The sequence below is a fragment of the Saccostrea cucullata genome, unplaced genomic scaffold (genome assembly GCF_032062105.1).
Source record: "Saccostrea cucullata isolate Sc308-1 unplaced genomic scaffold, CSIRO_AGI_Scuc_v1 ctg575, whole genome shotgun sequence".
Taxonomy (NCBI): domain Eukaryota; kingdom Metazoa; phylum Mollusca; class Bivalvia; order Ostreida; family Ostreidae; genus Saccostrea; species Saccostrea cuccullata.
In genome coordinates, this window is record NW_026932050.1 from 162,917 (window position 1) to 179,002 (window position 16,086).

The 16,086-nt window shown below is 36.7% G+C and overlaps 2 protein-coding genes across 4 annotated transcripts in view; one reads left to right on the forward strand and one right to left on the reverse strand.

The window, feature by feature from the left end:
- LOC134234346 (E3 ubiquitin-protein ligase HECTD1-like) overlaps nt 1–6,285 on the reverse strand; it is a 26,090-nt gene extending 19,805 nt beyond the window's left edge. The window contains exons 1-10 of the mRNA XM_062716393.1: nt 5,707–6,285; nt 3,890–4,124; nt 3,171–3,398; nt 2,344–2,666; nt 1,781–1,992; nt 1,434–1,510; nt 1,222–1,320; nt 796–919; nt 311–500; nt 39–180 (exon numbers count right to left, since the gene is read on the reverse strand). Of these exons, the coding sequence (XP_062572377.1) occupies nt 39–180; nt 311–500; nt 796–919; nt 1,222–1,320; nt 1,434–1,510; nt 1,781–1,992; nt 2,344–2,666; nt 3,171–3,398; nt 3,890–4,124; nt 5,707–5,846 (1,770 nt within the window). The 5' untranslated portion in view covers nt 5,847–6,285. The remainder of the gene's footprint in view (nt 1–38; nt 181–310; nt 501–795; nt 920–1,221; nt 1,321–1,433; nt 1,511–1,780; nt 1,993–2,343; nt 2,667–3,170; nt 3,399–3,889; nt 4,125–5,706) is intronic.
- The window catches only part of LOC134234347 (lysosomal cobalamin transporter ABCD4-like), a 27,202-nt gene continuing 17,380 nt past the window's right edge, over nt 6,265–16,086 (forward strand). For 2 of the 3 annotated variants that reach the window (XM_062716395.1, XM_062716396.1), the window contains exons 1-5: nt 6,670–6,846; nt 9,251–9,369; nt 13,235–13,362; nt 13,582–13,718; nt 14,704–14,820. In XM_062716395.1, coding sequence (XP_062572379.1) covers nt 6,809–6,846; nt 9,251–9,369; nt 13,235–13,362; nt 13,582–13,718; nt 14,704–14,820 — 539 coding nt within the window. In that variant the 5' untranslated portion in view covers nt 6,670–6,808. Of the gene's footprint in view, nt 6,341–6,669; nt 6,847–9,250; nt 9,370–13,234; nt 13,363–13,581; nt 13,719–14,703; nt 14,821–16,086 lie in introns of those variants that run through there. The other variant, XM_062716394.1, reaches the window with a different exon arrangement.

Genomic DNA, 16,086 nt, shown 5'->3' on the forward strand with positions numbered 1-16,086 from the left:
TCCACTCTTAAATACCTCATGATTCAAGCAAAAAATACCTCATGATCCAGGACATTTGTGAGAACTTCAGTGAGGGAACCAGCAAAGTTGACAGGTCCCAGCTCTGGACTACACATCTCACATAGGAGAGGGGCACCAGTATAGTGAATCATCTTTTTTAACAGAGAGAGACTAGATTTCCTGTCAACAAAGAAAATCCAATGTCAGAGACTTGTATCGGGTTTATACTATCACTGATTTTTTTATGGACAAAAGATTAGATGCTGTATTAACATGAAGGATTTCTGGCTGATGTTTTGAGGACCCTCACCTGACAGAGGGCAGCATGGTACTAGTGAACACGTGTGTGAAGACCGGCAGTAGCTGTTTGACGTAGATGGGGGCTATCTCGGGGTCCCCCTTGGGCTCGCTCGACTCCTCCTCTACCGTCTCCACTTCCTCCTTCTTCTCCTGACTCGCTGGCTGAGTCTGATCTCGATTGACCTGAACCATCCACTCACCTGTATAAACAACATCAGGGTTTAGATTTTTTCATGTCATCAAAATATTACAAACATTTCAGTTATATTTTCACACAATTTAAAGAGAGGAATTATTGTGAAATATCAACATAAGCCATACATTTTGACCACCACTAATTGTTTAAAATATGTTTTCAATTGAAAAGAAAATGTACTCTTCCTCACAGACCATACATTCAATGAAATTCACCTACATGTATTAACTTAAAGATTTTACAATATTTTCATTTTATTTTATTTTCAATGACTAAATAATTATGACATGGTGAATTACCTGGAGACTGTAGGATGGAGATGACCTCTCTATGACCTTCGTCCCCTCTCTCCCGAGCCTTGTCCAGGGGGGTTTTCCCATCCTCATCCCGGAGATCAGGATTAGCACCATATCTTAATAGAGTCTATTACAAAAGCAAAGATCACATCAACCAGTATCTTGAGCTTTTGCATCAAATGTAAATACTATAGAATCACTGACTTTCAAGGGGTAAAATTTTCATGGTTTGAGTAAAAACATTAGTAAGAGGGGATCTGAATTTTTGGTTGAAGAAGAGACATGATACATAACTGTAGTATGAAATTTTGACATTTTGTGGGGGGCATAAACAATATGAAAACCCTAAATATTAGTGATTTTACTATAGCTAATTTCCAACATGAATTTTTCATTAGAGTATGAGGAATACTATGTTGATATACCCACCTTAACAATTTGCGGTCTACCAAAGCAGGCAGCATAGTGTAGAGAGGAGGATCTCAATCCGCGATTTACGTCAGCACCTCGCTCACACAGAAATTCCACCTGTTTAAAATAAAACAAAGACTGTCTTCAGCAAACATTCAAAATCATTCCCATCTCAATCACAAGCTTCCGGAAACATGAAATGTTTGAAGAAAATGTTATGAGCCACATACCATTTCCTGTGTTCCAAAAGCCGAGGCCCAGTTTAAGAGGGTCTGCCCCACGTCATCCATAAAGTTAACCTCAAATCCTGTCACCCCAACAAAAGTAAAACAAACACAAGCTCACACATCAGTTGACAAAGGTAGAATATAAACACTCATTTACTTACAAAAAGATGCAATTTTAAATCTCATTCTCTCATTAATCCATTTTATCTGCATTTTTTTTTTAAATATTTAAAATGTGTTGCCTCAAATTCATGATAAAACACTTGAAAATGGGGATACCAGGTAATACAAATCTACATGCCATTGTTAGGTTTAAATGCAAGACTTATTATGTTAGTTAACTTGTTTACCATTGTCTATTGCATCTATCAGAGCGTCAGTGTCCTTGCTGCGGATACAGTCAATCAGTTGACGGTGAGATCTGTCGCCGGCGGAATCGCTGCGACGTAGGCCGGACAGTCGACTACTGATACTGGAGATTCCAGCTTTAGGCAGAGCTTTACGTCCCTCAAACAGTAGAACCAGTAACAGATCTACCAGTCTCATTGTGTCTAGAGAGCACCTGCAAGATTTCACAAGATAAAATTTTGATTTTATAAATAAGAGCATTCAAATGTTAAAAGAAATAATGTACGCCAGAAATACTTTCTCCTTCATGTCCTTGTGGTATTAATTTATGCTATGTAAACAGTCATAAATTTTCCACTGAAATTTATGGAGTTCCAGTGTTTTTAAAATACATGCACATTTATGGTATAATTACATATAGAGGCCATCTTAGAAATATTTGTCACTTTTTTTCTGTGGATTGAACAGAAATTGTGATAGCATAATTATGATTCCTGTGGGGAAAAAAAGTATGTTTTAAGTACTTTCTAACTCTACCATCTCACTAGAGAACCAACAATCTTACCTTTCGTCTCCTCTGAGTCCACTTTCAATGGCGTCTGGCAGATCTGACCTCAGTAGATCATGTGTGATGGTTGGTGACCCGCGACAGAGCGTGGACAGGAGGCTAATCACCGTGGAGATACTAGGACTAGATTTTGCCTCCTGTAGACTGAGGTTCCCGGGGGTACTGGCCGTGGACTGATTAGGCCCAGTCTCTCCAGCCTGTTGTAATCTCTGGAGTAGTTCGTCTATCAGGCCGTGCTGAGCCAGAGGAGCCGGATCCACCCCTCTCCGAGTGAAGCGGTCTGCTAGGGACGCAAAACATCTCAGGGCCCCATCAGCCACCTGTTATAGATTAAGAAGCTTTATAAAATCAGTGACCATCAACAAAGAAGATCTTCATGTAAGATGCTTTATAAAATCAGCAACCATGATCTAAAGATCTTCATACAAAAGCTTTAACAATCTTTGTTTTAGTGGACAATTACCACTGAAACTCATAAAGAATCCAGGGGTAGATCAAACTTAATATACATAAATGTGAGAAGATTGTGCAAAGCATTTAAAAGAGCAAAATTTTCTATGTGACATGTTTTTTTTTCTTTAAGTTCTCTTCAAGTGCATTTTATGCTTAAATAAGAAATAAACTGCAGCATCTGAAAGTTTTTCTTTTTATTTCACTGTTCACTGCTATACAAATCCTTGTCCTCAGCTACAGCTGTGATCATCAAGAGGAAGTTAAACTTGGTCTTATAAGCTCACCCTCATCTTTTCCTTATATACCAATGCACAGACTCTTGAATTTTAGTAACATGTATATTTTAATAAACAACTCTTGACTTGACTTACATACTGATCCTCGTGTTCAAGCAGTGTAGACAGGGACCCCACACAAGTTTCCAGGGAGGCGTCCTGTGGCTCCATCTTACCGCAGAGTCGGGACACCACCGCCATCGCGGAGTGTAGGGTGTCCTTGTGTACCTGGGATCCATACTCCGTTATAAATGTCAGGACACAGTTCAGGCCCCCGGCATCAAAAACAGCACTGGACTCACGGGTACAAATCCTCTCTAGCACCTTAAACGAGAAAAATATCTCGTATTTCTATCTGTATATGGTATAATGGAAAAAAATTAAAACAATAACTTAATATTCTATCTGAAACAAATCAGAAAAGAATTTTATTCTTATCAGAATACACATGTACCTTTTCTTTACATTTCTTTTTTCTATTTAGAAATATTACTCTTTTTTATACATGTAATTTGTCAAATAAATAGAGAGAAATACAGCACTTTGGTTAAAATTCCTCAAACTTTTTTTTCCACATCGTTTACTACATATTCAATCTCATGATAATTTTTTATAAAATTTTTCATGTACCAAAAAATAAACTATAAATAACAATAAAATCTATTTTTAAATGAAAAATTTAAAGTAAAATGATATTTTTCACTAGAATAAATTTTCTCAGATAATCATCTGTTGCTGTCTTTCTTGACTTCCCAGTGTTTACATAATTTGGCACACTTTCAGCACTGCACCCACCCACATCATAGTAAACAAACCTTAATACACTGCTCTGCAAGATCTCGGCTATTTTTAGATGCCATGTCAACTACAACCAGCCTATTGCACAGAGATTTGATGGCGCCCTCTACACAGACAATGCGACGGGTGCATTCTGCCGAGACATCCAGGTAATAGGTGATGGCCCGAGCCGTGACTTCTAGTACATTGTCTGGGGCACATTCATCCAGAAAAATTCGACACAGGGCGGGAAGAAAAGTTCTCGGGGGACAGCTGGAAGTTAAAAAGTTTTTTTTTAATCAAAATAAAGTGTAAATGATAGACAAAGCTGGCAAACATCTTGGATTCTTGGGATTCTCATTTTAATGTTAAAATGTCAATAAATTTGGCAGTGAAAAAACCAATAAAGTTTATTTTGGCAGTGAAAAAGAATATATTTAAAAACAATCTAGAAATAATTTTATTTTTAAACTAATTTTATCTGATAATAGGGAAAAAACATATTTTTAAAAAGGATACTGTTCTAAGAAATAATTTTCAACACAGAAGTAGAATTATTAACATTCTTCCTGTTGCAAATGTAACAAAAAATATTCTTTGGTAGCTAGCTTGATTAACTTTTACACTTCCTTAAATATTCATCACAATTCACCCATTGACATACAATTGCATAAAAAAACAATTTCATGCAAAAAATTTGGATTATCAGAGAAAGAAACCCCTAACAGAATTAAAAAAAACACAATGAGACTTTGAAAGTTCAATGACATTCAACAAGGCTGCTGAAATGTGTGTAAGATATATTCACACAAGAACTTTTTTGGTTTTTGTTTTATACAGGGCACCCCTAATTATATTTACTACAAGGTACTTTATTCAATTTCAGACCTCCCCACATTTAGCAAGTACTGTAAAATCACATATTTTCATGGGGTCAAATTTTCATGGTTTGAGGAAAAAAGCTAGTATTTTATTAATTTTTCAATCATGCGGGTCTACTTTTACAAAACATAGTTCATTCTGGAGACTTTTCTAAAGGCAAACTATGTCAAATTTTTAAACATGTTATTAAAAGTTGGAAAATAATTGATATTCATAAAATACTGCTTTGAATTGGGGTTGTCTGAATTTGAGTTAGGTACCCTGACGTAAAAAATATATACATTCAAGTAGCGGTACCCTGTACACAAAACAACCCTGTCTTCAGCCACAGTTTGGACTCTGCATTATAGCTCTCTCTTACCCATGGGTGCTTGATCACATAAAGTGCTAAACTGTCATAATCTTGAATATTTATACCTCTATGCCATCATGTTAACTAAGCCAATGACAATATCTGTTTCCATCACAATTGAAATCAACAATTGAATCAGAATGATTAGCACAATGTGATTTGGTATTGAAAGATCGCATTATAGTTCATTCTCTACCATGGCAAGAATGTAATAGGATCATACATTTTGACAGTGGTTTGCGACAATGGCAAAACAGGTGCATGTTGTGGACCATCATGAATTGGACAGCATTCAATTTACTGTATAGATACTTGTGAAAGTGATGAGGAATACCCTGTTGTGAAACTTGTGTTTTACATCTTTGACAGAAAACCATGACGAAAACCATATCAGGGGAATTTTTTAGCAAGACACAAATCTTGATTTAATTTATCATGAATTTCAATATCTAATTTTATTGAAAAGTAATTTAATAATTTTATGGTGTAAAGAATTAATAAAGTAAACGGTTACCTCGAATGCTGATTAAATTGCTAGTGATATTTAATTTTAGCAATTTCAACAGTGAAAACCATCGCAAGAAAATACCACAATTCCGTTTATATAGTACATGTAATTACCTTTCAAAGACTCGGTCCACGTTGTCTGACATCAGCAGCAGCATACAGAGCTGTTCCAGGGCAATCAGCTGCATGTCCCTCTCCTCCCCCTGCCCCATCTGGAGCCATTCCAGTAGGGTCTCCGGGTCCACGTCCGCCATGGTCAAACAAAACCACTACGCACTAGACCACGGCAACTGATGCAGTTGCTGGGTCTAAAAATAACTCAAATATTTTATAATTTCCACAATATATCCTGGAAATAACCAACTTCCAAAACGAAAGTTAAAATCAACAGACCCTAGTCTGTTAAGTGGGTAAATATTGAAACTCCTAAACACTTTCCTAATTTACAAACCAACCTATAAACAGTATCTGATTATTTACGAAATACTGTTAATTTACATTCGTCAGTCGATCACGCAATCACAAAGACTTGTTTACTAGATTCGGAACCCTTTCATTTTTAACAAAACTAGGCCATCAGAAGTATATCATATAATGTTTTCCAACAAAGAATAAAACATTAGCGGTCATTCACATACATTGTACTGTTCCTTTCTCTGAGCATATCTGAAAATAGATCCCTATTTCTCAGACTTGACCTCGATTTGACTTCCAAGCCGGAAGATGTTCCGAAAGTACATCATCAAAGGTAGGACTAATTTCAGAACACAAACGTAGACGATTTCACCTTTCTTTTAATGTTTTTGTTTTTTTTTTTATTTTCTAGGTTATTTTTGCATTGTTTGTTATTAAGCAAATTATTGTCAGCTAGGACCTAATTATTTTTTTTAATTAATGAAAATTCTTCTCAGTTTCTCATAAAGTTTCTTTACTTGTTTCTTTATGAAGTAAAATACAGGATAAAGAATGAAAAATATAGTAAATTTTGCTTCAGATCAAAACGTTTTACCCGTAGAAAACTTATAATTATCGAAAATAACAACAAATCAAGATTATGTAGAATTCTGTACGTCTTTTGCTGTTTTTATACTAACCGGAAATATTGAAGGTTACGTAAAGTCAAAGTCCGGTAGCATGTGGATTGTGACATGAGAAACCGGGTTCCGGCGTGACAGAAGACAAGAAATAGCAGTGCGGGGAAAAGAAAGCAGAGAACATGGATACTGGGGTACAATCTCGGGCAAAGCACAAAAGGTGAGGTGTTCTTAACCTGTGACTTTCATGTCACCCACTGAATGTGCTCCTGCAATGCACAGCAGTGCAAATAAGCACCTAACTTATTTTCTGAAGTCAGGTAGAACATAATCAGGTTGGGCACAGCCTACCAAATGGTACTTTATCCCCCGTTTGGTAGATAATCTACCATATCGGTAACGAATTTTACTAACCAAATGGGGGACTTTTTTTATTCTATTGCAATTTTTATTAAAATAAAATAAAAGCGCATTTATTCAGGCATTGGGCGATTTTAGTGAACATATTCCTCGTACAATTAACATAAATCGGTCGAATTTCTATGTGTAATTTCTCCGTAACTTCGTAAAAACAATACCCATAGTTATCTGTAACAGCCGAACTTCTTGATCAAACGATAAAAAAAAAATCTTTATTGTGTCTTGTTGGATAAAAATCCAATTTTAAACAGTGATTTAACTCATGATGAGTTAACTTTCAATCTCTTTTTGGATCTTCGTCAATGTTTATCTCCATAAAATCCTGTTAAACACAAGCTTCTCATGCCTTACCGGTATGGTGGGCACTTCCTGCTTTAAAGTTAATTTTATCCAGAGTTGTACGTAATATTTGTTGTTATTTTTCTTTTAGGATGAAGTTGCAGATTCCATGCGATCTTTTGGGGTTTAATATGCATATTACTGGTGAATTTAATAAATTCGAAAAATAATATTCAATAAAAGATGTACAAAATGACTTTTGCCATTATTCTTGTTTTTGTTCCAAGTACATCGTTTTAAAACAATAATTATGTCATACTCCAACTGCATTTACTATTTCTATGAAGAACAAAGCCATTGTGTTCAAAATAAAAAGAAATAAAGGCAAAACTTATTTTTCTTCTGATTTCCTAGTTGAAAATTAACACAAATGTGCCTCCGTAGTTAAATCCGACTTTTCATCTAGTTTAAAAAAGATCATCGTTTTGATTGGTTTGCACTTATTGATTGGTTGCCCGGATAATCGAAATGGAAAGTAAAGGACATGATTGACAGGTGCAGCATCGTTGGAGAAGGAGAGAATTTTCTTTTAAAGTAAAAAACGGAGAAACATTGCACTTGTTTACATATATATAAACTCATTATGAATTAAAAATTACATATATCATTTTTTTCTATTTATTTCCTTTACGAACTTGGTATATTTTTCTCAAATTCTGATACGAGGAACAATGTTTATTTATAGTCTTAATTAATTTTTGATTTGATTCCAATGTTTTTTGATTGATTTAGTGTTTGCACTATAGTTAATTGGATTATTAATCAATATCAATTTTAATAAGGGGTACATCCGTGTTATTTTTACTAATTGCGCTAATGTTACATGTTTTGAAAACAATTAGGACTGAGACGTTAATAGGTCCATTATAGAACTGAACAACAGATATTGAAGGTTTTACCTTTGCAGGGTTCGAAATTAACTCATGTCCGTAAGTCCGAGACTAGTAAAAATTGTGTCGGACTAGCAGATTTTGTAAGGTACTAGTCCGTACGGACTAGTGCAAATCCAGATATAAGTCTTGAATTGGTTCACATTTTATTAATTTTATTTCCGAGTCTCGTAGATGTTTGAAAATAAATGAGAAACGCAACAACGATAAAGCGTTTTCTAGATTGTGATCAATAGACAACTTTAGACGTGACCATGTGGAGATTTCTGAAAGGTGAAAACCCTCTTTCTTTCACCACATGCTTCCAACTGATGTGTGGACACATATTTCATTGAATTAATTGATAAAATTTTAAGAATTTGTATTATTCTTTTTACATACTATAGGGTGGACTAGTGGAATAGGTTGCGGACTAGTGGAAGCTAGAAGTCACTAGTCCGTGGGGACTAGTGCTAAAAAAAGTTAATTTCGAACCCTGCTTTGAAGAATCTCGATTGTACCAAAAATTTGGAAAGAAATTCCTTAGATTTTATTCTACATTAAATGAAGGCGAACGGACCCTGTGCGAACAAGTTTTAGGGCGAGCGGACTCTGGGCGAACGAAAAGCGGGCGAAAGGGATATCGGGCGAACATTTTTTAGGGCGAAGGAACATTGAACCGAATCAGATACAGTGGAGCCTCATTTACTCTTTGTTTTCTAGTCAATTTTCCGGATATGTTAAGCATTAAGATACCTGAATTACCAGTTACACAAGACAAAATAACATTAAAAAATTCCGTTCCGACAAAAATTGTCTGATCGATACCAAAGCATCCAGATATCTGGCGTCTGGATATCTGAAGGTCCACAGTATAAAAGCTGGGACCCAAATCACTTGAACATATCTATGGTATTCCAGATATTGGTGTTCAAGATAATGAGGTTTGACTGTAATCTTGACTAATATAAAATATATATTATGCTATATTTGTAGCCATGTGTTTGGAGTGCTGTTCTTTAAGCGGTTCCTGAAGCTGACCGGGTACATGTTCCCCTCGTGGAGAAGTGTTCAGGTTCTCATCTGTTTCCTACTGCTTATTCTGGGACTGTTAGGTATGTAGTAATTCCTAGGGATACTCAGTCATTTTTATACGCCCGCCTTAAGACGGGACGTATTATGTTATAGGCTTCATGTCCGTCTGTCTAGCTGTCCATTCGTGTCCGGCTCATAACTTGAATACTATTAGACCTAGGATTATCAAACTTTGACAGTTGATACTTCTTGGGTAGACGGGTGAGTCGCGCACAAAAAGTAGGTTGCTCTGACCTTTAATAAAGATGCTATGGCCAAATATGGAAAAATCCTGTCCGGCTCATAACTAGAAAACTATTAGACCTAGAGCTTTCAAACTTGGCAAAATTATACATCTTAGGAAGAAGGTGTGTCGCGGCTTATTTCAAGGTCACTGTGACCTTAAATTTAAGTGAATTTTTTAAAAAAAATAAGTCTTTAAAATTTTAAATTTCATAATCCTAAAAAATGTAAAAATATAGTTGTATCCTTATTTAAAAATGTTAAATCAAGTAAAAACTTATTTTTTCATCATATACTTTACAGCAATCTGTATCAAATGTTAATGTTTTGAGAGGAATTCAGTTTGTCCCAGGGGCATAATTATCAAGCACTGGTCAAGAAGAATTTCGATAGCAGGAATTCGCATGTCAAATTAGAGAGAAATTAATGAGTTTATTGTCAGGAGCTAACTGGTAGATCTAGAGCAGATCTCTGATAATGCAGCTGTTATCTTTATCTTTAATCTCTTGGGAGTTGGGCAAAAAGAAATGGTCTCATAGTTGCTTTTGTTAATTAAGAGTTCTTGATGGCTAGTTCAGAAAAAGATCTTTCAATTGGTGTAATGTAATTAAAACAAATTGATGCTTTAAAATACAGTGTATGATAAAAACTAAATTAATATTGTATAATATAATTAAAACTAATCCTTATTAAAAAATGTTAAATTAAGTAAAAACTTATTTTTTTCATCATTATAATATATTTTAACAGCAATCTGTAACAAATGTAGCAATGAAGATAAGGATAACTTCTATAGTCAGCTGCAGGCGGAGACAGAGAAAACCCCAAGGCACGACCTACTTATCATCATGGGTTACCTCAATGCTAAGGTCGGAAAGGGCAACACCGACTATGAAAGAGTCATGGGAGATCAGGGGGTTGGGAATAGGAATGATAATGGCGAAAGACTGGTGGAGTTCTGTGCTATGAACAACCTAGTGATAGGAGGAACCCTCTTTACACACCCTGATATCCACAAGCTGACCTGGAACTCACCAAATGGAAGAGACAAGAACCAGATTGACCATTTGATGATCAATGGCATGTGGAGACGCTCTCTATTAGATGTTAGGGTCAAGCGGAGTGCAGACATAGGCAGCGACCATCACCTAGTGACAGTACTCATTAAGATCAAACTGAAAAAAGCTGAAGTAAGGGCTAATACTCAAACACGTTTTGACATACAGAGACTGAGGGAGAACACCGTGAAAGTTGCCTTCATCAGCGAATTAAGAAACAGATTCCAGATCTTACAAGATGCATATGATGAAGGTGAGGAGGCCAATGTGGACAACACCTGGAAGCAAGTGACCCAACTATACACTGAAAGCAGCAAAAAGAAACTAGGCTTTCGCAAAAGAAACACCAACAAAGACTGGATTCAGCAGGAGACTCTAATTGCTATAGAGGAGAGAAAGGAAATTAAGAAAAAGATGCTGCAGACCAAGTCCCCATGACTGCGTGAGAGGCAAGAGGAGATGTATGGTGAGGTCAACAAGAGAGTTAAGAAGCTTGCACGACGTGTCAAGAGAGAAGCCATGGACCAACTTGCAGCTGAGGCAGAGAAAGCACCAGTACGGGGAGAGCAAGGGAGAGTATATAAAATCACAAAACGAGTGTGTGGCAAATTTATAGGAAACACAGGAGGACCTATCAAAGACAAACATGGAACACTGCTGACATCAGAAAAAGATCAAGAAGAGAGATGGGTTGAACACTTCCGCGAAGTTCTTAATCGACCATTAGCTGATGAAGCTGTTGTCGTACCAGAAGCCACAGAGGATCTGGACATCGACACTGACCCACCAACTAAGGAGGAGATAATGAATGCAGTCAAGACTCTTAAGAACGGGAAGTCACCAGGACGTGACAATCTCGATGCAGAGCTATTTAAAGCAGACCCTGGAATAGCAGCCACCATCCTCCAACCACTGTTCACAGCTGTGTGGGATGGAGAGAAAGTACCTGATGATTGGTGTAAAGGGGTGATTGTCAAGACCCCTAAGAAAGGAGTCCTGAGTGATTGTAACAACTGGAGGGGAATCACTCTATTGTCTGTGCCAAGTAAGATCCTGGCCAAAATAATCATCAAAAGAATGTCAGACGCCGTTGATGCTGTATTGAGGAAAGAGCAAGCAGGATTTAGGAAACATAGAGGATGTACTGACCAATCTTTGCACTCTGCAACATCATAGAGCAGTGCACAGAGTGGCAGAGACAACTGTATGTAAACTTTGTGGACTTTGAGAAGGCATTTGACAGCATACACCGATATAGCCTTTGGAGCATCCTACGCCATTATGGTATTCCATTTAAAATGGTCCACCTGATAAAGAGCTTTTATAACAACTTCAAATGCTCAGTAGGACACAATGACACCTTCCTTCTTCGATGTTTAAAAACAGGAGTCAGACAAGGATGCGTAATGTCTTCAGTGTTTTTCAACCTGGTCATCGATTGAGACAACAGAAGACTCTCCAAGGGGGATCCGCTGGGGCCTGTTTTCAACACTGGAGGATTTGGACTTTGCGGATGACCTTGCTCTAATGTCTCATACACACCAGCATATCCAAGAGAAGATCAACCTGTTGCAAACCTATGGACAGCAAGTGGGACTACGTATCAGTACAAAGAAGACAGAGACAATGACACTTAATGTGGAATTGCCTGCCCCTGTTAAGATCAATGGGAAGGAACTACGCCAGACAGATAACTTTATTTACCTGGGTAGTATCATTACACCAGAGGGCGGCACAAAGGAGGACATACACAGCAGACTGGGCAAGGCCAGGAGAGTATTTAGGGAAATGAATAACATCTGGAGGTCTGCACAGTACAGCACCAGCACCAAGCTGAAGCTTTACCAGAGCTGTGTTGTGTCAACTCTCCTTTATGGATCGGAGTGCTGGAGAATAACGGAGACAGATCTTGGCAAACTACGATCCTTCCATACCACCTGCCTCCGCCGAATACTCAGGATTTTCTGGCCCGATAAGATAACAAACGAAGACCTGCTGAGCAGATGCAAACAAGAGGACATGGGTACCATCATAACCAAGCGCCGATGCAGGTGGATTGGACATATTCTCAGAAAAGACCCCCAGTCAACAACTAGAACAGCACTGCATTGGACACCAGAGGGCAAAAGAAAGAGGGGGAGGCCTAGAACATCATGGCGAAGGACAGTAGAAGGCGAGATGAAGGCAATGCACCAGACCTGGGGTTCGTTGACAAGACTAGCCCAGGACAAGCAAGGGTGGAGGAAGTTTGTTGCTGCCCTACACACCATAGGGTGTAAAGGAAGATGATGATGATGATGATGTAACAAATGTCAATGTTTTTTTAAGAGGAATTCAGTTTGTCCGATGGGCATAATTATCAAGCACTGGTCAAGAAAAATTTTGATAGCAGAAATTGCATGTCAAATTAGACAATATATTTGACGGGCGTATCATGCTGCGGGGGGGCACTTTATTTAAGTCAGCCAAAAACTAGAACCATATAAATTTCAAAAAAGTTTTACATGGTAGAAAGCAAATTTAAGAGGGATACAGCTTCCTCCTATATTAAAAAACTAGGGTGTACAACTGTACATGTTGTATACATGTATCTGTTTTGTTTTAGAACAAGTGGTCATTTTCTACATCGGTAACATCCCATCCAAGTATTACAAGGTTTTTGGTGATCGAGATATGAGAGGATTCAGGGAGAAAACCATCATGGCCATCATTCTCATTATTGCTGAGGCATTTGTAAGTTCTACTGCATAACTAGTGTAACTTTAATTAAAAGATCTCAATGCCCTATAAACAAGAAATCAAAAAAAAATATAAAACTACACTTGACCAGGTTGAGTCTGTATTGAGAGTTTACTGTTTCACATTGACATGTACAAGTGAAAATCTCAAGTTAATAAAAAGTGTTGGTTTGAATCAAGTACACTGTACATGTTTTTTTTTTTTTTTTTTTAGATAAAAGCTTCCACTGTTTATCTTGCTTCCGTTCTGTACATAAAATGGAGAGGTTGTATTAATGCCAAAATCCACAAGCTGTATTTCACAGATCTCGTCTATTACAACATCAATATGGCAGGGAAAATCGATAATCCGTATGTATTATAGAAATATGAATAACTGTAAAACGAGAATATTTGGCGCACTACTAATTTTAGTGCCTTTGGCGCAAGAGTCTCTGAATGCTAAAATTTATTGTGCGCTTACAGATTTCAATATTATTTTGTGTGTGTGTGTTCAAAGCTTTATGAGTACATGTAAACCAAAACGCGCGATTAAATGTAGAAGGGACAATGGATTTCATATACACACTAGCACTGTACATGGTAGATTCGATCGAGAAAGTTCTGCCAAATTATAATTTATTAAACTATAATTGTTACCCTGGTAGTTTTTACCCAGCCGATTCTTATCATTATATAGCACGATTCTTATCATTATATAGCACCTTCAAAGGTTGGCTTCTTGATGTGTCGATCATCTATTGCCTCGAGGTAAACAATGCAATCAAGCATGGCAATTGAGCTTGCAGACAATACCTGATCATAATAACGTTACCGTTTATCCAAGTAACTTTCTTTCGATACATGTATTGTTTTGATATGAAAAAAATGCATAAATACTCCACTTCTTTTATTTAAAATAAAAATTATAATAAATTTTAACATTGTGCCACGTCCATGTGATTGCAACACCACAGTTAAGTTGACGAATGGTTACTTAATGGGGCCCGGAGTACTATAATTGTGTTTCCGTGCTTGACTAACCAAAAAGTCAAATACGGGTGGGGATAAAAAAAACAAAATATCACATTTATATATTTCAATGACAAGTGCAAGCGCTAAATTTTATTTGCGCCAATGTATTCCTACTGGCATATGCGCTAAAATACATATGCGCCAAATTCTCTCATTTTACAGTAAGTAAAGTATGCCATTGCATACAAACTTAATGTGATCATTTTTTAAATTTGAGGCTTGGAAATTTTAAATCTAGAACAATTTATTTGTACTTTAATTGGGAACAGGAATTGCATCCCCCCACCTAAGTTCCACCATAATTGTATTTTTTTATCTATAGGGATCAGCGAATCACGCAGGACTTGGACCGGATGTGTGATAACTTCAGTCAGATCTTCGCTCCCATCATCATCGCTCCCTTCACCATCGCTTACTACCTGTATAAAAGTGTAGAAAGGTCAGTACATGGAATACTAAATACAGGGAAATTTTTGCCCCAGTTTTATTTTTGCCACTTTTGCCCTAACCTTGTTTGGGAGAATTTAAAAGGGGTGGATTAAAAATATACAGTCTAATTTCTTAAACAAAACTGTGACTGAGTGAATTAAAAACAGGGCAAAATTGTTTGCATATGTGAAAGGGCAAAATTATAGGGGGGCAAAATAACCGTGTATGTAGTATTACCTGTACAAAAGTGTAGAAAGGTAAGTGGTAAAGTCAGGGACCTTTATACTAACGGGATAGGCAACTAACGCAAGTCTTGCGATATCTCGTAAGTCGCGGGATTTCTTAAGTCAACTTTTATTAATTATATCTCTAGAGCTATCACACATTTGAGATCAAATCCTTTAAACATCTGTCAAAAAATCATTCAAGATTTGTTTTAAATATGCATTATACTCTTTATCTCGGTAATAATTTTGTTTTATGCAAAATCAGCACATGCCCCGATCCGCCATATTTCCGAGAAATCGCCGATTTCAATGTTTGTTTTCATTATATTAAAATTATAATATTATTATGCTTTAAAATTTATTAATAAATCAATTCCAATACATAAAAGGAATAAATGATAATAATCAGAAAACACCCTGTTTACTGGGAATAAACGTAAATTGAAAAACTTGTTGTGTCGTGCGTGATGTTTTGGGTAAATAAACATGGCGATGAAGGAGTACTGCCTATCCCTTTAATATATAGGTCCCTGGTAAAGTGAAGTCAAGTCTATTTGCTACCAAGCTTAAGATTAAACCTCAAGTCAAAATTTTTAGAGTGCGTTGGATGACAGATGGCCCGGCCTGTAATTAAAATTATTAATCTATTGTGACCATAATCAAAGAGTTGATGCATCAACAGGGCTCGAGCTGTGATTCGCCATTGTCGCCAATTGCGAATTTTTTTATAAGTGGCGAAAAGAAATTCATAAGTGGCGAAAATGATTTTTTTTAGATGTACCATGTACACAAATTGTGTAGTCCTGGTTAGCTCCTTTGTTTATTCAATGTATACAGATGTACAGATAACTCCCATTGTTTATTTAATTCAGCAGAGGTGTGAAAATTGAAACCTACATGTAGGAAATCATGTCTCGCTTGAACGAACACAGCTGACTAGGTAACTAGCCTGGAGCAATAAAGGGTTACAAAATTGCTTGAAATATTGAAAGTGTTATTAGGAGATGAAGTTAGTAAATAAAAAAACATTTATCAAAAAATCTGGATCT